Source organism: Clarias gariepinus, chromosome 23 (genome assembly GCF_024256425.1).
Source record: "Clarias gariepinus isolate MV-2021 ecotype Netherlands chromosome 23, CGAR_prim_01v2, whole genome shotgun sequence".
Classification (NCBI taxonomy): Eukaryota; Metazoa; Chordata; class Actinopteri; order Siluriformes; family Clariidae; genus Clarias; species Clarias gariepinus.
The window spans coordinates 11,263,411-11,288,622 of NC_071122.1; the positions used below are offsets into that span (position 1 = coordinate 11,263,411).

General features: G+C 39.6%; 2 protein-coding genes across 2 annotated transcripts in view; one reads left to right on the forward strand and one right to left on the reverse strand.

Moving 5' to 3' along the window:
- The window catches only part of LOC128510923 (uncharacterized), a 42,343-nt gene extending 36,326 nt beyond the window's left edge, over positions 1-6,017 (forward strand). Inside the window, exons 2-3 of the mRNA XM_053483460.1 lie at positions 4,690-4,823; positions 4,935-6,017. Of these exons, the coding sequence (XP_053339435.1) occupies positions 4,690-4,823; positions 4,935-6,017 (1,217 nt within the window). The remainder of the gene's footprint in view (positions 1-4,689; positions 4,824-4,934) is intronic.
- Positions 6,018-7,376: 1,359 nt separating this feature from the next.
- Positions 7,377-25,212, reverse strand: part of LOC128510924 (uncharacterized) — a 236,230-nt gene continuing 218,394 nt past the window's right edge. Inside the window, exon 2 of the mRNA XM_053483462.1 lies at positions 7,377-7,739. Within this exon, the coding sequence (XP_053339437.1) occupies positions 7,377-7,739 (363 nt within the window). The remainder of the gene's footprint in view (positions 7,740-25,212) is intronic.

The window sequence follows — 25,212 nt, forward strand, 5'->3', positions numbered from 1 at the left end:
TACTGCATTTATAAACCCGTTACAAAACCCACCCTCCCCATCCCTAACTCCAAGCCAGCCTTACAAGTCTAGGACAGACTAGATGCCAGGCATATTTAAAAAAAGAAAGAAATAAAAGCATGGAGCTGGAAGTCTCGGTTTTGTATCCAAAAAAAAGAGAAGGTGAAAAACCAACCACTCAGATAACGAGTCATTTATATAAAAAAAAAAAAGTGAAGGAAGGGTCCCACACCACTTTTTGGAATTTCAAATACTGATAATTTTGCTGTAATTTCATTACAGCAATTAAAAATGGTATTGTACAGTAGTTTATATTACCCCTTTGTGCTTTTATGCTTGCCCCCCATCGTTGGGGCATCCTCTTAATGAGACGATGGAAGGTCTCCTGAGTCTACTAGAAGATGTCCGACCCTCAGGCCACCATCATGAGGTCTGTTTCCAATTGTTTAGTCAGAGACATTTACCACAGTGGGGCGAAATTCACATTTTGTTCGGCTCAGGCAGTGGTCATCCTGTTCCTCCTTGCACAAATGACCAGATACCTGTCCTACTGATGTGTTAAGGACGTTCTACCGCCCATACTGTTTGCTTCTACTGTCCAGAAAGTGCCTGTCTCCTGGAGTCTCCTACGTGCTCTTGAAACTGTGCTGGAAGACAAAGCAAACCTTCATCCTGGAGGAGTTTAAGTGCCTGTGCAACCTCTGTAGGGTGCAGGTAATGCTTCATGCTTCAAGCATCACTGATAAGTGTATTTTAAGGCTTACACTGCTGTTTAGTCCCAATTTATTGAGTTTTTTTTTCCTATTGTAAGTTTGAAAATGCTTTTATTTTTACTATTAAACATAATTGTGAGTCCTACTGTTTTTTCCCCCCACTAAGCCTTTAAGTGATCTCCCATCAGGGTCATTTAGGATGTTTTTCCGACCACATTTCTTCCTCGAAGTTAATGGTTCACCACTATGCTTCCAGATTTTAATAATGTGTTTTTCAGTTCTTAAAACAATTTTAGTAGTTTCAGCAACTTCCTTATCCCTGTTTCTCTTTTTGATGCAGGCCAATTATTTGGCCCTTTAAAAACAGGAATATCTTTGTCATGAACCACATATTTGTTTAAGTCTAGTCTTAAGTCAAGTCTCAAGTCTCATTTATTTATAGAGCCCTTTATGCTACAATATAGACCAAAGGACTGAACATCCAAGAAATTATAAAATGGAATAAAATATATAACATACATAACATGCAATGGCAAAGTCAAGAATTAAAAGCGCATGCACGTTTTAACACGCGATTTAAAAACCTCAACTGAGGATGCAGATTTAACATCAGGGGAGAGCGCATTCCACAATCTAGGACCAACAACTGAAAAGGCTTGATCCCCTTCTGTTTTAAGGCGAGTTCTCGGTACCAACAACTGAAAACAATTGAAATACCTTTGTGCTTTACAAGAGTTCATACGCACCAAATCCTTAAAATATTCTGGGGCCAACTCATGAAGATCTTTATAAACGTACAACAACATCTTGTACTGGATTCGATGTTTCACAGGAAGCCAATGAAGCCTTTTTAGAACCGGAGTAATGTGCTCCCTTTTCTTGACACCAGTGAGGAGCCTCGCTGCAGCATTTTGAACCATCTGCAGCTTCGAAATAAGTGATTGACTGATACCTACATAAAGAGCATTACAATAAAGATGAATGCATGAATCACTTTTTCTAAGTCGGGAACAGACAGAAAAGACTTTATTTTCGCAATAATCCTTAACTGGTAATGGCAATTTTTTACCACATTTTTGACCTGATGATTGAACATAAGAGCAGAGTCAATTACAAAATTACACCTACATTTCTTATTTTGGGTTGGACATATGTTTCCCAAGAGCCAAGAAAGTCGGTTAAATCCCTGTCATCATTGTTCATCCCGAAACGGACACTGCCTTATGCGAGCTGCATGAGGCACTCACACAGCAACAAACACAACACCGGGACGCTGCGCTTATTGTGGCGGGGGACTTTAATAGTGCCAACCTCAAACGTGCAGCGCCAAACTTTTATCAGCACATCACTTGCCCCACCAGGGGCGAAAGGACACTGGACCACTGCTATACAACGGTCAAGGACGGCTACAAGGCACAATCTTGTCCACCGTTTGGTAAATCCGACCACGCCGCCATCTTCCTCATGCCAAAATACAAACAAAGGCTGAAACAGGAAGTTCCGGTTCAGAGGGAGGTCGCGCGCTGGACGGACCAATCGGTGGCCGCGTTACAGGACGCACTCGATGACGCAGACTGGGACATGTTCAGAAACAGCTCCGATGGTGACGTCAGCGTGTTTACGGAAGCGGTTGTGGGATTCATCGGGAAATTAGCGGACGATACCGTAGAAAAAAAGACTATTAAAACGTTTCCCAACCAGAAGCCGTGGGTGGATAAAACCATCCGCGACGCTCTGAGATCTCGCACCGCTGCCTACAACACGGGACTCGCGTCGGGGGACATGGAACCATACAAGGCTGCGTCATACAGCGTCCGGAAGGCGGTGAAAGAGGCGAAGCAGCGCTACGGGAGAAAACTAGAGTCACAACTCCAACAGAGTGACTCTAGGAGCCTGTGGCAGGGATTGAGAACAATAACGGATTATAAAGCACCAACATCCGGTATGATAAACGCAGACGTGTCTCTGGCAGATGAGCTGAACACTTTCTATGCTCGCTTCGAGGCTGCAGCTAAGGACGCTAGCGATGCTAATGCTAGCGGCGCTAACGGCTGCAGACAGGAAGTCACTGCCAGCACCGGAAGCGCGTTCATCATCACCGAGCATGACGTGAGGAGAGCCTTCAAGAGAGTGAACACCAGGAAAGCAGCAGGACCAGACGGCATCTCAGGCCGTCTCCTCAGAGCCTGCGCAGACCAGCTAGCACCTGTGTTCACTGAGATATTCAACATCTCTTTATCTCAGTCGGTGATCCCCACATGCTTCAAAGAGTCCATCATTGTTCCTGTCCCAAAGAAACCTCATCCTGCTTCACTCAATGACTATCGCCCTGTAGCCCTCACTTCAGTAGTGATGAAGTGCTTTGAACGCCTGGTCAGAGACTTCATCATCTCTTCACTACCAAACACACTCGACCCACTACAGTTTGCTTATCGTCCAAACCGTTCCACGGACGATGCAATCTCTCATCTCCTCCATACATCTCTCACTCACCTGGACACTCGGAGGGGGAATTATGTGAAAATGCTCTTCATCGACTACAGTTCTGCATTTAATACCATAATTCCCTCCACACTTACCACCAAGCTGGAGCACCTGGGACTCAGCTCATCTATGTGTCAGTGGATCTCCAACTTCCTAACTGGCAGACCACAGGCAGTAAGGATGGGCGGACATGTCTCAGCCCCTCTCACTCTCAGCACTGGAGCCCCCCAGGGTTGTGTTCTGAGCCCCCTGCTGTACTCTCTGTACACCCACGACTGCGTGGCCACTACCAGCTCCACCACCATCATCAAGTTTGCTGACGACACTGTTGTGGTGGGCCTGATCACGAACAATGATGAGACGGCCTACCTGGAGGAGGTTGGAAATCTGGAGAACTGGTGCCAGAGGAACAATCTCCTCCTGAACGTCAGTAAGACAAAGGAGCTGATAGTGGACTTTAGTACAAAGCAGGTGAGGAACTACCAGACCCCCGTCATCAACAGGAGCCCAGTGGAGAGAGTGGACAGCTTCAGATACCTCGGTGTTCACATCACGCAGGACCTGGCATGGTCCTGTCACATCAACACCGTGGTAAAAAAGGCCCGGCAGCGTCTCTACCACCTCAGACGCTTGAGAGACTTTAGACTGCCCTCCAAGGTGCTCAGGAATTTCTACTCCTGCACCATCGAGAGCATCCTGACGGGAAATATCACGACCTGGTTCGGGAACAGCACCATGCAGGACAGACGAGCTCTACAGAGGGTGGTGCGATCAGCTGAGCGCATCATCCGCATCGAGCTCCCTGACCTGCACTCGATCTACAACAAGCGGTGCTTGACCAAGGCCAGGAAGATCGTGAAGGACCTCAGCCACCCCAATAACGGACTGTTTACTCTGTTGCGGTCTGGGAAGCGATTCCGCTCCTTGAAGGCCAACACAGAGAGACTGAGGAGGAGCTTCTTCCCGCAGGCGATAAGGTCTCTCAACCACAACCACACCACTATGCAGAACTACACAATATTTTCATAATTGGTCAAATCTATCAATCTTCTTACATCCATGAACACTATGGACAATTACACGCTCACCATCCTTCATATATACACTACATGTCGTACGTTACATCCTGGACCATTGCACAAAGACACTTTAATAACTTTGCACACCTACCTTCACAACTACACTACATTTTACAGTTTTACGTTTACATCCTGGACCAGTGCACAAAGACACTTTTGGCGCTTTTCCACTGCGTGGTACGACTCGGCTCGGCACGGCTCGGCACGACACCGCACGGCTCAGTTCGACTCAGTTTGCGTTTCCACTGCAGTTTAGTACCGCATTAGAGTGGCCGTGAATATTCACGTGTCGTCATAGTTGCGCCGCCTCTACTGCCGTGACATCATCTAAACGCGCCACAACAAACACACAACAATGGAGCATATGGACGGAATGGTGTTCTTTATTCTCGGCATGTGGATGTTTTTAACAGCAAGACGAAGGAGTTTGTTTCAAAAGAGGCTGATGGCAGCCAAAGAAAACACAGCTAAAAAAGACAAGCGAGTTTGGGAACTTTTACAACAACACGAAGACACCGACAACTTGTTATCTCGGCGACGCACAAGGGTAAGCATCTAAAAAAAAGCTCATCACTAGCTAACTTTTATCACTGTTGCTAAGCATATAATAAACTTAACTGCCAGTGTAACATTAAAATGCACATTCTGTATATTACAGATCTTCCACATTTTGCAAAAAAGTCGCCGGAACAGACCATCTGTTTGGACATTTAACCGTGCTTCAGAGTGGTGGGATGTGATTGTTCCCGGTTTTACAAACACTCAGTGGCTGGAGAACTTTAGAATGTCTGAAGAAACATTCATCCACTTATGCAACAAACTGCGTCCAGCGATGGAGCGACGGGACACAAACTTCCGTGTGTGTGTACCTTTAAAGAAAAGAATAGCCATCGCACTGTGGAAGCTTGCAACAGGTGCTGAGTACAGAAGTGTTGGACATCTTTTTGGTGTAAGCATAACAACTGTGTGTCGGTGTGTTCAGGAGTTCTGTGCAGCAGCAGAAACCCTGTTGGTCCCAGAGCTAATTCGTTATCCAGATCAGGAAAAGTTTAAAGAAATGGCTGCCTACATTGAGAACAGGTGGGGGCTCCCACACTGTATTGGTTCTATTGATGGATCACACATCCCCATCATAGCACCAGAGGAATATCACTGTGACTATTTCAACCGTAAAGGCTGGCACTCCATCATCCTTCAAGGTGTTGTGGATGGAAAGGGACTTTTCTGGAATGTTTTCACAGGACTGCCTGGAAGCCTGCATGATGCTCGGGTTTTGAGACTTTCAACACTGTGGGAGTTGGCAAGCCGTGGAAACCACATACCAGCTAACACCAGAAACATAGGTGGGGTGAATGCTGGCTACTACATTCTAGGAGACTCTGCCTATCCCCTGCAGAACTGGCTCTTAAAACCATTTATTGACACTGGACACCTGACAGCAGAACAGCAGGTCTACAACATGAAAATCTGCAGAGCACGCGTAGTTGTTGAAAATGCCTTTGGTCGATTAAAAGGAAGATGGCGATGCATTATGAAAAGAAATGACTGTGCTGTTAACCTTGTGAAGTCCATGGTGGTGACATGTTGTGCTTTACATAACCTTTGTGAGAGTCATGGTGAGGCCTATGAGAATGCTTGGGATTTACCCCCAGCAGCAGAGACTGTGGTGGCAGTGCCACAGGCTGTAGAGGAGGAGGGCAGGGATGTCCGTGCAGGTCTGATGCGTTACTTGAGTAGCTAACTATTCACGTAGCATGTTCTGTAAAGTGTATTATCAATAAATTTTTTAAACACCATTTCAAACTTTACAATGTACTCCTTGTTTTTTTTTGGTTTGTATTGTGGCGGCATTAACCATTTGTCTTTATCAGGAGGTACTTTACCTGCTCATACAATAATAAATCTTAAATATTGTCTTGGGCTACATGTATCTGATCAGATTTTTATTGAAGCACAGCACAATTTTACAGTTAACAATATGACCAAAAAACACTAAAAATCTACAAAGTGCAAAAAGTAAAAATATAAATAGTGAAAATATAAACTGTAAACTTTAAACAGTGTGCACATGTACGTAGTGCACAACGGACATACAACAGACACACAACAGACACAGACAAGTAGAACAAAAATTTTAACGTTAACAGAAGAAACTGTTACCAGTGTGCAGACATGTAGTGCAAACATTATTAAAAAACAAACACAAAAACAAAACACCTATGGCATTAGTCAGCGAGAGAGTTTTCTTCCCGTCGGCCACTCATTGCCTGGACAAGCATCCCCATAACATTGAGGAATGCTTGATTGAAAGCAGCCGTCTGAGAGTGTTCCTCTGCCCTCAAGGCCGCTTCCTGCTCCCTCGCTTGTTTGGCCTCTTCCAGTGCCATCTGCAAGTGGCGCTCCCTCTGGGCACGGTTCAGCTCCTGCTGCTCAATGTCTGCCACCTGCATCTCTCTTAATGCAGCAAGATGTTCCTGATGGTGCAGGCTCCGTTTCCTCTTGCCTGGACCAAAGCATAGAAAATTGGAGTGAAAATGAGAGAAATTATTTTTGAAATTCATTTGATTTTACTCTATCACATTTACAGTATCTATGGTATTGTATAATATTATTTATGGTATTAAACTATTTATGGTAAGCAACAGTAATTCATGAGACACGGCTTATAAGGATATATATCCTATATTGTGATATCCTATTTGTACATATTATGATATATGAAGTATCAAATGAGTATTGTACCCGTTAACACACGCTGCGGTGTCGTCGTGCAGCTGGAGGCCGATGGTGTTGGCGGGCGTGGTGGAGACGCTGCTAGCACCGCTTGGGAAGAGGAGTCGTCGTCGTTGCATGTAGAAAGTCCAAGTGAATCTATCGTGGACAATGAGTCTGAAACGCAAAAGTTTGTCTAATCAGTTGGGAATGCACAAATTACTGCAACACAACAACAACAAAAAAACATGAACATCATGAACAATAGCACTACCACTGATACATGTTAGCTACTAGGAGTTCGTGCTTCATTGAGGCCATGATTTTACAGTCAAATTGCGATATGAAATAAGCATCGACGGTCAATTAAACCAGTAAAGTTACGATTTCAAGCGTTATAAAAACACAACGTACCATCCTCGATCGTGTTCTCCAACAACAATGGCGTGGCCGAGTCCAGGGCACCCTCCCTTCCTTTGCTCGTTGGTCTGCCTCCGTAGATTGCGTCCATTTGGTCGAACCACTTCCACGACCGCCTGTTTGAACCACTCCGGCTGTTGTGGTCCTTTATACCTCTGTAGTCGCTCTTCATTTTTTTTAACTTGTCCCTACACTGTTTGTAAGTCCGATGGTAGCCGTGTGCAGCCAAGAGCTTAGCGACCTCCTGAAAAACTTTTTCATTCCGCGTCGCCCCATCAAGCTCTCGCTGGATCCGCTCCTCGGCTACCAACGAGAGGAACGTCTGTACTTCCTCAATAGACCATGAAACAGCCATTTTTTTTAGTTAATACAGTACAAAAAAGTGTGTCCGATCCTTCGCTGGCTCTGCTAATAATACTAGTGGTTCTGTTGTGTCTCGTGTCGCAAGTTCAGTGACGCAGTAATGACGATTTTTTCCGGCCAATCGGTGACCAGCAGAGTTTACACGTCACGTTTTGGTAACGGTTCGGCGCGCTTGGAACCTCGGCTGAGGTGGTACTAAAAAAAGGACCAGGTACCAGGTACTGTTCCCAGTGGAAAACCCCCCAAAAGTGAGCTGAACTGAACCGTGCCGTGCCGTACTATGCAGTGGAAAAGCGCCATTTAATAACCTCTGCACTAAGACACTTTGTTCCATGCATATTTGCACACACCGTAAAGTATATTTCAATTTGCACTGTATATTTCTATTTTGTACATCCTATTTCTATTTTTATTTTTAGTTCTATTTTTTCATAGCACATTTCTATTTTTATTTTTAGTTCTATTTTTCCTAGTTTAATTTAATTTTGTAATTTAATTTCTATCGCATTTCTTTTATTCATATTTATTTCTTATTTGTAAAATTTAACTCTCTTTTAGGGTCAATGGCAGTCGTATAATACATTTCACTACATTTCGTACTGTGTATGTTTGTGTATGTGACAAATAAAATTTGAATTTGAATTTGAATTTGAAAACCAGAACTTCCGATTTGCTAGCATTTAACTTCAGGCAGTTTTCCTCTAACCAGCTAATCACCTCTTTTAGACAGAGTACCAAGGATTGATTAGGGCTTGAAGCTCCAGCACTGATCGATAAATGGATCTGAATGTCGTCTGCGTATAAATGATATGAAATACCGTGTTTCTTGAAAATAAGGCCCAAGGGCAAAAGAAACAAAGAAAAAAGAACAAATTTAAGAAATGAGAAGCTGCCCAGACCATCATTTAGGGTTAAATAACTTGTTGCTAGCTGATCATATTTATTTTAAACTATTTGCTGGGTGGTGTGTATGTGTTGTGTGTCTGTCACATCCTTTGGGTCCTTTGTGTTACGGGATGGGGGCCTTGGTGGATGGGGGTACTTGGTCGGGTTGGGGAATTTGGCAGTCTGTGTTTTATTGGCTTTTCTGTGGGACCAGTCTGGCCTTTGGTCCTCGCGGGTGTAGATGGTCCTTGGATGCCCATGATCCTATCATTAGTTTAATGTAGGGCTGCAACAGCGAATCGATAAAATCGATAAAAATCTATTAATAAAATCGTTGGCAACGAATTTCATAATTGATTTGTTGTGTCGTGCAATGTGGAGACATTTGATTATTCGTGTGTCACGCACTCATGCTAGCAGAGTTTGGCGTCTCATAGACAGGACGAAGCAAAAATAAAAATTAAAAAAGCGAGCGGAGGTAGAGGGTTAGGGGACCCTAGGGAATAATCGACAGATTAATCGATTATTAAAATAATCATTAGTTGCAGTCCTAGTTAAATGCAATATAATTAATAATCACCCTCATGCAATTCACCTAGAGGTGTTAATGTTATGGCTGATTGTTGTACATACCTACTGTATAGTCTTACAGGCCATAAATTGCTGAATACGTAAGGAGCAAGTCTTTCATGATGTGTAATGCCACCACAACTGAAGTTAATTTGAGGAGTTAAATCCCTGTTTACAGTTTGATGTCAAATCAACATGGCTGCGAACAGCGTTAGAAACAAACAATGTAAAACGTCTTACCTTTAAATGATCTACACTGTATATACAAGTATGAGCTTTATATTAATCACCATGCATACATATTTGTTTGTTAAATGTAAAATATAAGGTATACATCATTTATCCAAGTTAGCTGCCTAGCTTGGTGCTAACAAAACCCAAACATTAGTGGGTTCAGTTTTCCACTTTATTTGTCCAACGCACCAAGGTTAAAAATGCACACCAAACCGAATGTCCTATACTGAACAAAATAAATTTAAATAAGCCTACCGTTATACCTTGCCAACATCAACAATTCATGAAATCAGGTTACATTATTTGGTGAAAAATATTGCATACTGATTACTCCTTCTTTTGTCATTTCTCATGCAATGAATGAAATTGCTACATGTGCAAGGTTAGCTGGTCCTTTTGCAGCATATAATGAATGCGGCAATAATAAACCTGCAAGTACGGCTCCTTACTCTAATGTATGTCTGAAAAGGGGCCCTCCATTAGCTAATGACTGCAAAACCATGTCCTTGACAAGTTGTGGCTTGTCATATTGAATGTATTAGCACAAGTAATGGATAAAATGTAGGCTTTAGTATACCTCTTCAGAACCATTACAGACTGGTTGTTTTGTGGCCTAATGCACCAGTGCATTGTTAGTCTTCTCAACTTGCAAACTGAATAGATAGATCAAAGGATATAGTGATTACTTTGCTTGTTAATCATGATGAATTTTGGTGTACCTATACCAAACTCTATACTTGTGCACTACTTGCAAAACTCATTATAATGCATTAATATGTATCAGTGCATTGTTTTAATGTGTGCCGACGCATTGGATGATCTTAATGGAATATGGGTTGTCAGGAAGAACTTGAGGTCAGTATTAACATACAAATGGTATATGCAAATCTCTGTTTGAGAAAGTACAGATTTACCAAGAGTAGAGCATGCAATTGAAGTACTTTTATGTACAGCAAGACAGCTCTATTCCGAAGTATGCCAAAGAGTGAAATCAAAGTCACATAACGTTGATACGATCCATACTTTTTAACGTGTCAGCAGGATCAGGTGATGACTAAATAAGCAGTGCTGTGTGCTCTAGAGAAGAAAAAAACACTGCTGATTTGTCTAAAGGAGACAAGCACAGCCTGCTGAGAGAATTCATTTAATAATAATCCTTGTAAGGGTTAGTATGACTAAGTCTACATTTAACAACTTTTCACACCCAGTCAGCATGAAAATTCCGAACTACAGTTAAAAGAACAAATTAATATTTTATGAAATTGCTGAGCAGCATTGTGGATGCACTCTACTATATGTTAAGTATACTAAGCTCGTATAAGATAGAGATTCTTTGTAATAAGAAACACTGTGCCACCCCGACCTTTATTAGTACATTGCATTGTTGCATTAATAATTGATTTGTCTTTTAAGATCAGCATCAATCAAACATTATTATTCATATACTGTAGGATTCGATTACCTTTGTGTGCCACAATTCACTAAAGAGGCTACTTTGGCATAATGCCTAAGTACAGGGGTGCCGTAAACGGTGGGTGGTGATCATCTCAAAGGCCCCTGAGAGACAGGGGAACTTAAAATCGCCATGGCAATTAAAGCGTTGTCATATTTGGAATTCCAGCATATTAGGTTCTTAAGGAGCCCAGAATTTTAAGTGGTGCTCCTAGCTCAGCATTCATTTGCTACGTTAAGGAATCCAATAACAACACATACCCATGCACCCACACAGACACAGCATCTGTGTTAAGTCTTGGGTTTATGTAAGCTGTTTGATCCCATTTTACCTGCCTCCACAATTGTGCATTCTGTCTTCGTTGCCTGTCACGGCGATGAAAACTGTCAGCATTATCACGTCTCAGCACTTGGCTGACCTAGTTAACACTATGAATGCGTCTGACTATCCGGCAATCTACATTTCTTTGATCATTTATGGTAGAACATTGGAAATATCCATGTGCTTTGAAATAATTTTTATAATGGTTTCGCTAGAATGAGCAATTTTTAAACTAGAGAAATTATTTTCATGGTTTTATTTTCCACAAATAGAGATTAGTGTACACGTGTTAACCATTTGTTTTGTATATACATATATAAATATCTATGATTTGTAATTTAAGGGGTGAATGTGTCATCAGACAGGGAAAAACTTGCTTTGGACAAAAATGTAAGAATACCTATATAGCAAAGTAACATACTGTAAGTGCTGTAATACCTATACCATTTACTGATGGTAAATTTTCTTTCATTTAAGTTTTAAACCCCCTGCAGCAAACATATTTATTTTAGCAAGTTCTCAACTAATGTAATTTGGTCATAGGAACCATACTTTAGCAGTAATCCATCCTCTTCTCCTTAATAAGGAGTACCGGTACATCGATACCATATTGTCTATTTGGAACACTATATGGTCAAAGGTTTGTGAACACTTGTCTGTCACACCCATACTGTATGTGACCTGCACAGAGCCTAGTCTCTTAATCATATTTACACTTGAACACTTTTAGGTTTAGTGGGATTTAGGAATTTATCCTAATGGGAATTAGAAATTGCTTTTAGGAATTGGAATGCCGACTGCATGTCTGGCCTTCTCGTTTAACATTACTGCCCAACTTCACTAATACTCTTGTGGCTGAGTGGATAACTCTTCACAGACAAACTCCAAAATCTCCCCATAAGAGTGAAGCTTATTATAACAGCTCAGGGGACCTTAATCTATAAAGGCATGTTCAACAAGCACATATAAACAGTTTGACAGCAAAACTTTTTGGGAGATTTCGGAGACAGCAAAACAAGAATGCTGGTGGAAGGTTTGGGTCGGATGACTCCTTTATATGCTGTAAGTGCCAAATGTCAGTATTTATACAATGAAGAAAATGTAATCTCAAATCTCAAAATGTAAAATTGCACAAACAGCTTATAGGAAATAAAGGCACTTTTGGAAAGTCGCTTAAAATTAAAGCTAGCTGTGGTACAGATCGATTTTTATAAAAAAAATTAAAAAAAAAAATAAAGGAAAAAAAGAAATAGTGTGCTTTGGTACATGTTGTCTAAATTTGCACTGCAGTACCATGTGCTTTGAGAGACATACTCTCAATCTGAATTTGGTGAACTAATAAATGTAAAAAGGACAATCACAAAACACAACTGATTCTTTTCAAGCACTTCTTTTGATCTGTCAGTTTGCATTTGCATCTGGCTGGCACGATTTGCAGCTTAATTAGCGTTTCCTGCACGAGAGTGTGTGTCAGGAAGAAAGCACTAGGCGCTCAGTCTGAGGATGCTGGGGAAAGAGATAAAGTTGATTATGTGAGAAAGTTTGACTGTATGATATGCAATTAGGGTATATGTTGATGTGTAATTTTTCTCTTATACGTTGCATGTAGCCAGAGACATCAATTCGGAAGACGGGGTGAAAAAGGTGACAACAAAAGTCACACTATGTAATTGATGAAAGTTGAAAGTCAGAGGGATGTTGTACTTCTAAAGAACTTCTTTGACCCCATTTATTTTGCTAAGTACTCATTATATATATGGGAAGTTTGATTGCCAGTTTAACAGAAATGACCCTCAACACATTTTTACTTTATGGCATTATTATCATTTTGAACCTTTTTAAATTTTAACCTGTCATGCCAACTAACATATTTTATAGTTAATGTGCTATACTGCATGCACATAATAAAAAAAAAAAAAGGAGTGAGAAGAAATGACTTTTTCTTTTTCCATTCAGCTTCAGGGATATTTCTTTTTATGCATGACTTTCACATCATACACCGGAACTGAGCCCTTCTAAAGGTTATAATCCAAAATCACCCTTGTTACTTGGTAACTTTCTTTCTGATATGGCTGTTATCAGCTAGTGTGTTATTATGCATGTTGAAAAGCATTATAATTTAGTAAATTATTATAATTTTCAAGAGCCCCAGATCTGGACTCAAGACTGATGGTGATTTGGGTTGAACACAGTACCACAGAGAGCGTAGGCTGGAGGCATAGCAGTCATGTAGAAGTTTTATAATGGGAGTTTAGGAGAAAAAGGAAATGACTTAATCTTTAACTGGAAAAAAACACATTAGTACCAAAAGCCACCAAATAAATGGGTTAAACTTCAGTTAAATCTCAGAATGTAGCTCATTTGGTGAAGAAAATCAGAATTGATTAAATTTTTTGTTGTCGTCTTACAAACTGACAATATTTTTAAATTGATTAATGAGGTACATTGTAATTAAAGTGCTACCTTTAAGCTGAAGGTTAATTGTGGAATATTGCTGATATTGTGGAAACTGGTACCCAAATGCACTAGTGTTCAGTCTCAGTCCATTAGTTTTGAGGAGGTGGAGGGAAACTTAGTCACAGGGAGAGAATCAGCAATGACTACATTGATTGCCAAAATATTTTATTAGGTCATTCAAGTGCGTATTTGGTAGTTTCTGCAATTCGATTTTTAACCAGTATACATTTTTCAAACGACTATCACAGTGCAATTTCAAAGCCTAGATGAATGTCATCTCCTCCCAACTTTACAGATTTGTTCTGGCAATAAAGTCACGCCTGCCAAATCTAAAAATCAATAGCAGTTTTATTTATGAAATACATATCCTAAAAAATATAGTCATACACCCACCTATATGCCTATTCGCTTCATCTTCTTTGCTACCCTAAGGCGAGTATAATAAAGATTATATTAGCAGAAAGAAGAGACACAAAATATTTTTTAAGGCTACCATGTTTACGGAAACGGTCCACCTCTAATGCGAATGCTGATCATTGAACTCACTAAGCATGTTGTGAGGGCAAATCTCTAAATTGTCCATATTTTATGGAAAGAACAGCGAATCTGTAAGAAATCCCGAAGGGTTGTGGAGGAGGCTCACTACATCTGTTGTGTGTGAGTGTAGGAGTAACCCAGAAGCACTTAAGTTTAACTGCATCATGCAACATCAGCAAGCGTTAGAACAGAAGCAACATTTGAACCCACAATCCAGTAGTAAAAAAAAAAATCAGCAACTTTTGGTTTCTTAAAGGAATTTGAACAAAACCCTCGAGTTTATTCAACCCTCTGGCATTCATCACTTTACAGTAACGGTACCATAATATGGATGTGATGAGGATGTAATGTATGCAGCTGTCATGGATATACAATGTATTTAATGGTTAAGGTTTGATTTCTTAATAATAGTCTCTAGAGTTTTCTTCACATTGTCAGATTGAATTACATATACCATTTTGGATTTAGACAATAAGAGGTTTTTTTTGGCAAACTATGCCCAGTGCTTCTATTTTGTCACACAACATTATTTTCCATGATTGGTTTCAACAAAAAGCAGCAACTTTGTTGATATGTTAGCTAATGAGTTTATTTGCCAACAACTGTCCACCACTAAGTCTTTTAAGGGAGTACATTTGTTGATGCATTTCTTAATTGGCTGGACACCTAATTTATTTGCTGTCATTTTGAGTGGTTGCAGGCCCATAAGTGCTGAGCTATTTGGCTCATACTGTTATGTTTGAATGTGCAGTGGAAGTTCATACCAAACATGAACGCTCCATTTAGGGCTGCAAAACAACATAGCCTTGGTCAAATGACCACAACCAGTTTTGTAAAAGTGTAACACACCACAATAAATATATGAGGGGTGTTCAAGGCAAACCAGGACTTGTGATAAAAAAAAATTGTGAAATGAAGGTGTAAAATCAATCGACAATTGCAGAAGACAGTAAAACATTTCATATTTATACAGCGGTTTTAACAATGGTCAATGTCTCAAAGCAGCTTTACAAAGATGAAAGAAATTCAATAATAATAATAATAATTAAAAAAAAATAATAAAATATTAATAATAATAATAATAAATTGTGTGTGTGTGAGAAAAATGTGTCTAGATGATAACAAGATGAATGAATGAAATTTCTCTGATGAGCAAGCCAAGGGTGACGGCGACAGTGGCAAGGAAAAACTCCCTGAGATGGCAATAGGAAGAAACCTTGAGAGGAACCAGACTCAACAGGGAACCCATCCTCATTTGGGTGATAACAGATAGAGATGATATAACACCATGTGTGTTATGCAGCTGAGAGTACAATATAACAGAAATTCTTTAAATTAACATGAAGTCCAGTTCAGCATAGGGATGAGTCAGTAGGTGATGGGGTCTGGCTCACTGGGAGCACAGGAGCTCCAATCATAATAAGGCAGAATTCAGCTGGAGCTGGTCCTTCTCTGGATGCCTCAGGATCCTCACAGGGTTGGCCTTTGTCTACTAAAGCTGGTACAATCTCCAGATGCCTCGGGATGGGTAGAAAAGTACAGAACAGATGGAGAGAATTAGCGTAGTTGCCATTCAGAATAGATGTACTGAAGTATGAAGTTATGGGATGAGTTACGCGTATGCCAGATTAAAGAGATGTGTCTTGAGTCTACTTTTAAACTGGGAAACTGTGTCTGAGCCCCGAACACTGTCTGGAAGACCATTTGCATGGTACCACAATTTTTTGATGTGAATGATGATCCTGGCCATGGTGTTTTTGAGCTCACTGAAGTCGTTTCCATGAACTTTCAGCGAGTTTAACACCTGATCCTTGAAAATCGATGGATATTTCATTCATGACTACCACTTGCACATTACAGGAACTTGTCTGGGAGGAACTGTGCTATCGGTACAGTCCTTACCTTGCAATTTCCACATGTTTGGGCTGCTAAAGGAGTATCTCTGAGGGCAATGTTTCAGACATACAGCAAGCAGTCTGATCATGGCTTTGGTGTACTGACAAAACATTTCTACCATGTTGGTGTCAACATGGAATTATATAAAGAATCAAAGGAAGTTTTTTTCTCTCTTAACTGTGTTCTGTTATCCTGCAAAAATTTTAAGTTCCAGTTTGACTTAAACAACCCTTGTGTATTTCCAAATAAATTATCAGGCATGTTTCTACATTTTAGTTAAATTCAGAATCAAAAGAAAAGAGGGCAATGATTGACTTAAAAGCCAAATAGATTGGACAATTGGTATAAAGGGCAGAACATATGATCTTTTTTCAATTTTAATTTTACAACACTTTTGGATTATTTTTTTTAACACTGTAAAGAGTGTAAATAATAAATCATATAACTAGACACTTTGTTGCATTAGAACTTTCCACTGTGGGTGACTTCTTTGCCTCTGAATCATATAACAAAGCTAATAGAAGCTTTAAAGTGCACTTAGTTCTGTGTGTCACTTCCACCTCCACGACTCATTTGCTTTTGTCTGACGCGTGGGTTGCACATAGAGAGTCATCATGAGCAGCAATGCAGCATTGCTTTTAGAGATGGGGATTCCCAGTGAAATGACAAAAAAGAAAGTTACTAGAAACAACTTTGGTATTTAGGCTCTGGTGGACCAGTATCTTGGTGGACTCATTACCTTTGTTGTAAGAGTACAGTAGTTTTTTTTTTTTAAACTGAAAACAATGCTGCAATGAGGGATTCAAGGTGTTTCAAGTGGCACGTGTGCTTCAAGAGCGGAAGAACATAATTTAAAGATGAAAAAAAATCAGGAAGACCTTCAACAAGCTCATTGTCGAAATCATTCGGCATCTTGTGCATAATAAATGCAGAAGAATGATCCACAACATTGCTGCCATTGTTGGTGTGTCATGGAATGGTCCAGTAATCCTCTCATGTGATTTGAACAAGCGCCATGTTGCTGCCAAGTTTGTCCCCAGGTTGCTGGCCTAGGAGCAGAAGGAACATTGCGTCAAAGTTTGCCAAGAACTCTGTCAAGGATCATTACTGGTGATGAAACTTGGGTGTATGGGTACGACTTCAAGATGACTCAACAGTCTTCACAGAGAAAGAACCCAGCCCATCCACAACAAAAAAGGTGTGCACTGGGAATTCATCCCTAGGTGCCGGACCATCAAAAGTTAATTCTTCAGGTCTTAAGGCAGTTTAGAGGGACAGTGACCAGATCTGTGGTGCACAAATCTTAAATTTTAGACTTAGACTTGGATATTTATAGACAAGGTTGGGGGACGTAACTAATTACAGGCCTCGGAGTGGCGCAGTGGTAAAGCGCTCGCCCTATCATCCGGAGATCGCTGGTTCGACCCCCGGTGATGCTATAACCGACCCCCGGTGATGCTATAACTCCTATAGGCCTAGGAGAGAGCCGATTGGCCAAGCTCTCTCAGGGGGAAGGGATGAGAGGTAATTAGTGCTCCCATATTAATGACGGCTCTACGAGCCAATCAGGGGCGTCTGTAAGCTGGCGGAGGGAGCGGATAGCGTTGGTTCCCTGTGTGTGCCCCCTACGGTGCGTTAGTGAGCAGTTCGAAAAGATGGTCGGTAACATCACGTGGATCGGAGGAAACACGTGGGTCGGTCTGTGGCCCTCCCGACTGATTGTCGGTAGAAGCTTAACCTGCAAAATTCACAGATACAGAACAGAGCAGAGATTTGAACGCTCAACCCTAGAGGCCACGAGATAATAGTCCTAACTGTTGAACCACCATGTCCTCTATTGGTATGTATATTTTTTGTAAATTATTTTATTTGTTGGACTAGTTTTTTTGACATTTGGCCATTACACCCATTTGTACTTGTTAAACATCCAATTAATTTCCAATTTACTGTTTAAATAACTTTTACACTTTTGGTAAGGTTTTCATTAGATTTTGGAGTTAATGGGATTTTCTTAATCAGCCATAATGGCATTAGTGAGGTTGGGTACTGATGTTGAGTTAGGAGGCCTGGTATTTTAGTTTATCCCAAAAGTGTTTAGTGTGGCTGAGGTCAGGACACTGTGCATCCTTGGCAAACAATATCATCATGGAGCTTGTGTCATTGTCATTGTGAGGCATCATTGTCATGCTGGAGCACATTTGGTGCTCTAAGTTTCAGTGAAAAGAAAATTGTAATTCAACAGTATGCAAACTTATACAAAAAAATATACAATTGTGTGCAAATAGTGCAAACATAAACAAACATCTGCTTAACGGTCAGGTGTCCATAAAGTGCATTTCTTTGCAACATTGCAACCTGCTAATACTACAGTACTATAAAACTCTTAACTATACTTATAACACAGTGCAGGTGAATGCTCAAATTGATTGGTCAAAAGGTGTTGCAAAGTTTCTATTAATGCACCAGTTCAGAGACTTTATTGTTTATGTAGTAAAACTTGTATGAACTAGCATGGCAGATAATGCATAAAAAAATAGCTTAGCAAAGTGAAAGTATTATAATTGATCTGGTAACTCTTATTCCACATATACAGTATGAAAGGAGTCTCCACTGTAAACACTGTGGACCAGTCCAAGTTATCCAGTTCAGGAAAGAGGAGTTTGCACTTTTGTGGTTCTTTGTAAAATAACAGGAGGTAATCGTTTACCATATAATCGTTTATCACCAAACCACTGATATAAGCAGAATAAAACACTTTTTCTATAAAATTTTTTTATTATGCACTCAATGTCACCTCATGTTCACATCACTCCACTTACTGCATGTTCCTCCCCACTTTTCCTTTTTCTATGGTACTGTATGTACTTTTTTTATTATGGTAAACTGTAATATATATATAATGTAATATATACCATAGTATTATAGTGGTACTATAGATATTACCATGGTAGGAACCATAGTGTACTTACTGTATGTTACATAGATGCTTTATAGACACAATAAATATTACCATTATGGTACATAAACATGCATAACATCTTTTTGCCAGTATCCTGGTACATGCTCCATAGTATAGTATATATACAATCCATGGTAGAGCCACAGACCATACTTTAGTACATTTACCATTGGCCCAAAGGATGTATAGAAACCCACAAATTCTAACAAACTCCAAGCCATCATTATGTAAAAATGGGCTGCCATCAATCAACATGTGGCGCAGTAGTTGATTGACAGCATGCCAGGGCAAATTGCAAAGGTCTTAAAAAAGAGGGTTTTTTGCATAAACTTTATGTAATATGTCAATACAGCCTTTGACACTTTTGACACTTTGACACAAATGCTTGTAATTATACTTTAGTATACCATAGTAACATCTGACAAAAAGATCTTAAAATACTAATCAAGCAGACAGAAAATTATGTGCCATTCTCAAAACTTTTTATCCATAGTGCGGTACATGCACTTTATCTATAGCAAATTAGTACCACAGTACTGTCAAAAATACCATGGAACTGTATGTGGATTGGACTAACATGGTAAAATTCCTATGGGGTTCTATTCAGAACTTTTCATGTGCCAGTAATGCTGTAGAACTTAATTCATTAAACTTTGTAACAGGTGGGTTAACCCCCGAGTTTAAGTGCAATTTGCTTGGGCTTCTGATTGTTTGTTTTTAATAAATAAAATACATCTTAATCCAAATGCTTGGTAAAGATGTTGGACTTCAGTTTTTGTTTAACAAGTGCCATTGACTCAGCTGTTCCAACACCATAGGAAGTTTATTCCATCGCTTGGGGGCCATGTGCATATCTAATTGAAAATCTACTTTTACACCAGGAATATTTGAAAATGATTTCAATTGTGTATGGGTTTCTTATTTGTTTATTATTATTATTTTTTTTTACAAATAAAGATAAATTGTCGCCATTGAGGATTAGTGGTTCGCACCGTTGCCTTGCACCTCCAGGGTCCTGGTTTGATTCCCCCATAGTTATTTCAAAGTAGTTCATCTGTTTATCAGCCAAATCATGGGCAACTTTCTCTTTTTTTACACAGTACAAATGAGATGAGCTATGAGATTAGCTAATTATGGGGCCCTTTCATGAAAGGGATTAAATCTGTAGATGGCAACACATAGGACCAGGGAAAGGGGAGGGAGGTTTAAAAAATGAGCAGTAGGCTGGGAGTTGTGCTGGAGAACCAGTGGGATACAGCTTTGCAGCAAGAAAGGAGCGTGCTGGGTAAATTGGATGTTTTTCTTTTCTCCCCTCCTTCCTGCTTCGCTCTCGTAGCCCGGCTGTCTCACTTTGTGGGTGCTTGTTCATTTAGCCGACTCGGCACATCTACTGCACTCCGAGTAAGAGAGATAAGAAGTGGGTCTGTTGGATTAAAAAGAAGGAGCAGATAATGGACAGATTGCTGTATGTCGTGAGGAGGATGTCACCTCGGAAGAGGGAAAGGAGCTTCCAGTGGGAGGCAGAGAGTCCTGAGACCTGCGACGAGAGTCTGTGCTCTCTAAGCCTCTGCATCAGTGGTAAGATGAGAACAAACTTTCTCTCTTTCCCTTAACTCATTCTCAGGCTTGCTTATCTCTTTTGCTCCCTCTATGTCAAGTGCTCGTTCACCGCACCTGTATGCTTTAATTAATAAACTGTGGCCTGTGATGTTTTTATTTTATATCAAGCATATTCATATAGCTTTGATCATAGCCCCTTATTAGAAAAGGGGCTAAAAGGTAAAAAATTCTCTTTCGCTTTATTTCACTGTCTTGTTTCGTACTTTTACTCATTTTAACCCCCTTTTATTAATATGATGATGATAACGTTGCCCTGTGATAGATACACTGATAAATCAAAAGCTAATTTTATGTAAAGCATATTCAGGCAGTTAATTCCCAAGAGACGAGGTGCTTGGTGAAAACTCTCTCTTCTCTTTGACTTGAGGCAAAATCCCTCAGGGTAGAGGTGGGGCTAAATTTGTGGTGACACACTTAACCCTCAGCTTGAAAGGCATACGCCAAGCTTAATGCGATGGCATTGATTGAGCAGAATTGATTTCACTTTAGAGGTTTAAATATTTGATGTGATTGACATTTTTACTTAATCACAGTATAGTATGTGAAAGTATGTTAGCCACATTTCTTTTTTTTTTTTTTTATCTTAAAGGTCTTTATTTGTTTAGAATGTGTATGCTGTATCTTTTTTTTTTTAATAATCAGAATGATTCATTTAGGTAATTCCATAAACTAGGTCAAAGCATCTAATCCCTTTGAGTCATGCTTTCTTCTTAGGTTTATGAATGGCATTGGCAGCTGTTTAAACAGAAAGGTTAATGATAATGATCGTGTGCATTATCAAATCTTTAGGGAAGCTTCTCAGCTTGTTAAAGTTACTCTCACATAGGCTGTTGGATCAACTTCCATCAGCAGATCTTCAAACAGATGTTCGTTCTCCTGGCAGATTTATCATACTGGTGGTCTCATTTATCCTTATCATAAATTTGTTAACTAGCCCACAGGCCAAGTGAACGCACATGCCGGTGTGCTTACCCTATCCCTCTGTTTGGTTGCCTAGAAACATAATTAATCAGGCTAAACAATGGTGTAACCCAAATCTTTAATGCATTGAAAACCGGATACAAAAATAAATAAAATCATAAATCATATCAGAAATTGAGCTCTTCATTTAATTGCATTTACAGAGGTGATGGGGTGGAAACTTAATGTCTACAGAGAATGTAGAGATGACAGCTCATGATTTCAGAGTCACACTGGAGTGTGGAAGTCTTTTTTTTTTTTTTCTAGGCCAGAGCTGCAGCTAATTAACCATGGCTTTGAAAACACTCTGTGACATGCAAAAACACTGACAAAAACCAAGCGAGTCTGTCTTACCTCTCAACTCTATCACTACTACATAGTGCCATCACTTTGCATTTTAAAGGTGGGGTAAAAATATTTTCTTTTATGTCAATATTTTTTCCCTATGTTATTTTTCTGCTTTAGAAATCTTTATTATTTTTTTTTATGTTTTACCTATAAATCTTATATATTTGAAAGCAAGTAGAACACACAGTGGGCAAAAAGTATTTAGTCAGCCACCAATTGTGCAAGTTCTCCCACTTAAAAAGATAAGAGGCCTGTAATTTTAATCAATATTTTTACCTCAACTATGAGAGACAAAATAAGAAAAAAAAATCCATAAAATCACGTTGTAGGATTTTTAAAGAATGTATTTGCAAATTATGGTGAAAAGTAAGTGTTTGGTCAAAACCAAAGTTTCATCTCAATACTTTGTTATATACCCTTTGTTGGCAATGACAGAGGTCAAACGTTCTGTAAGTCTTTACAAGGTCACACACTGTTGCTGGTATTTTGGCCCATTCCTCTATGCAGATCTCCTCTAGAGCAGTGATGTTTTGGGGCTACGCTGGGCAACACAGACGTTCAACTCCCTCCAAAGATTTTCTATGGGGTCGAGATCTGGAGACTGGCTAGGCCCTTCCAGGACCTTGAAATGCCTCTCCTTCGTTGCCCCATTGTTTTTTTTTTTTGTTTTTTTTAGATCATTGTCATGCTGAAAGCCCCAGCCACGGTTTATCTTCAATGCCCTTTCTGATGGAAGAAGGTTTTCACTCAAAATTTCATGATAAATGGCCCCATTAATTTTTTCCTTTACACTGATTAGTTGTCCTGGTCCCTTTGCAGAAAACAGCCCCAGAGCATGATGTTTTTACCCCCATGTTCTTTGGTTGCAACTCAGCATTCTTTCTCCTCCAAACATGACAAGTTGAGTTTTTACCAGAACGTTCTATTTTGGTTTCCTCTGACCATATGACATTCTACCTATTCTCTTCTGGATCATCCAGATGCTTTCTAGCAAACTTTAGACGGGCCTGGACATGTACTGGCTTAAGCAGGGGGACACGTCTCGCACTGCAGGGTTTGAGTCCCTGGTGGCGCAGTGTGTTACTGATGGTAGCCCTTGTTACTTTAGTCCCAGCTCTCTGCAGGTCATTCACTAGGTCCCACTGTGTGGTTCTGGGATTTTTGCTCACAGTTCTTGTGACCATTTTGACCCAACGGGGTGAGATCTTGTGTGGAGCCCCAGATCGAGGAAGATTATCAGTGGTCTTGTATATCTTTAATTTTCTAACAATTGCTCCCACAGTTGATTTCTTCACACCAAGCTGCTTACCTATTGCAGATTCAGTTTTCCCAGCCTTGTGCAGATCTACAATTTTGTTTCTGGTGTCCTTTGACAGATCTTTGGTCTTGGCCAAAGTGGAGTTTGGAGTGTGACTGTTTGCGTTTGTGGTCTTTTATATGAACAGACGAAATTAATACAGGTAACAAGTGGAGGACAGAGGAGCCACTTAAAGAAGTTACAGGTCTGTGAGAGCCAGAAATCTTGCTTGTTTGTAGGTGACCAAATACCTATTTTACCGATGAATTTACCAATTAATTCATTAAAAATCCTACAATGTAATTTTCTGGATTATTTTTCCTATTTTGTCTCTTATAGTTGAGGTATACCTACTGTATGATGAAAATTACAGGCCTCTCATCTTTTTAAGTGGGAGAACTTGCACAATTGTTGGCTGACTAAATAGTTTTTTGGCCCCACTGTATGTATACTGCTTGTCATATGTAAAAATTATTTTTGGCTTATCAGTTCAATTATGGTTTTGATATAATGGTTTGTTAGCTGCATTGATTTAATATAAGGTTGATAAAATGTTTAAGCAGAAACAACTTTTTTTTGGGTATTTTTAAGAATTTCTTGCACAATAAAAGCATAATGACATTATAATAACAATCTAAATGAAAAGTGATGTGTGGGTGGGATACAAATACGCTAATTACATCTCACTTTAGCACAAAATAGCACAACAAATAAGTCAAAAACGGGGGGAACCCCACCAAAATTACATTTCGATATACCTATCATATGGAAAACACAAGGAATTAGCTCATCAAAAACAATTTTTTTTAAATGAATATTGTTTAATGGAATGTTCCTGTATAGCTTAACCATGCTGAGAATTAAATTTCCACAAAAGAAATTTGTCTTTAAAAGAAGCCATTTGGAGGAGTAAAATGTGTTTTGAATTGAACTTTGACAACAATTAATAACAATAAATCCTTTTTCAAAAGAATAAATAAAGAGTTAGCACTCAATTGTTAATCCAGTCTACTTATTTTATTGATAATCCCGATTGGTTTGGTTGTGTTACTGCAAGCAAAGTCTATATGATTTTAGCTTGATTTAGGCCTGAGAAATGTAATTATTCCCAATGAAAAGACAAGTGATTACAGTACAGTGTACTGTTTAGTGTTTTTGTTTCTGGATTTAAATTGTATGTAGTTATAAAGAGTTTGTTCATTAAATAAAGCAGTATAATTTAGCTTAACTGCCATAAATACAGTGCAATGCCATCTTTAACACTAGAAGCGCTGAGTACCGGTCATTTGACCGCAATGGGGGGAAAAAAATACCACACACTCGATCAAATTTCAGGACCCTCCTTTAATGACTTTTCCTATCTGTGAGCTTAATCACCCTGCATGCTTACATTTTCAAAATCTTACCAGTAAAAGCCAGTATAAAGCTATTTTGCTCTTATTTACGTGAAATCGCTGACAGCTGCGCACCGGTCATGCCGTTTCCTGCCTTTTCCAACCTGCGATTCTTATTTCTCTCAGCAAATGCCGCAAGGGATCACGCATACTAGCTATGCGTCATTCAGTGTGTATATGTAATTATCTCAGGTTTCATTCCATATATGCAGTTTATATATATATATATATATATATATATATATATATATATATATATATATATATATATATGTTTACATTCCTTCAAACTAGTCATAGCCCAGTTTTTACGATCGATACTGCTTATAGAAGAGAAATGTCCTGTTATGTCAAAGTGTAGAAGGTTATAAAAAGCTTCCTTCAAATAATTTCAAAAAAGATTACACTTCACTTCTGATGTATTATTCAGAAACATACTTAAAAATTCACTGAGTCTCTAAAAAAAAAAACATTTAACCAGGCTATTCACTTTTACTTTCGGATGAAGTT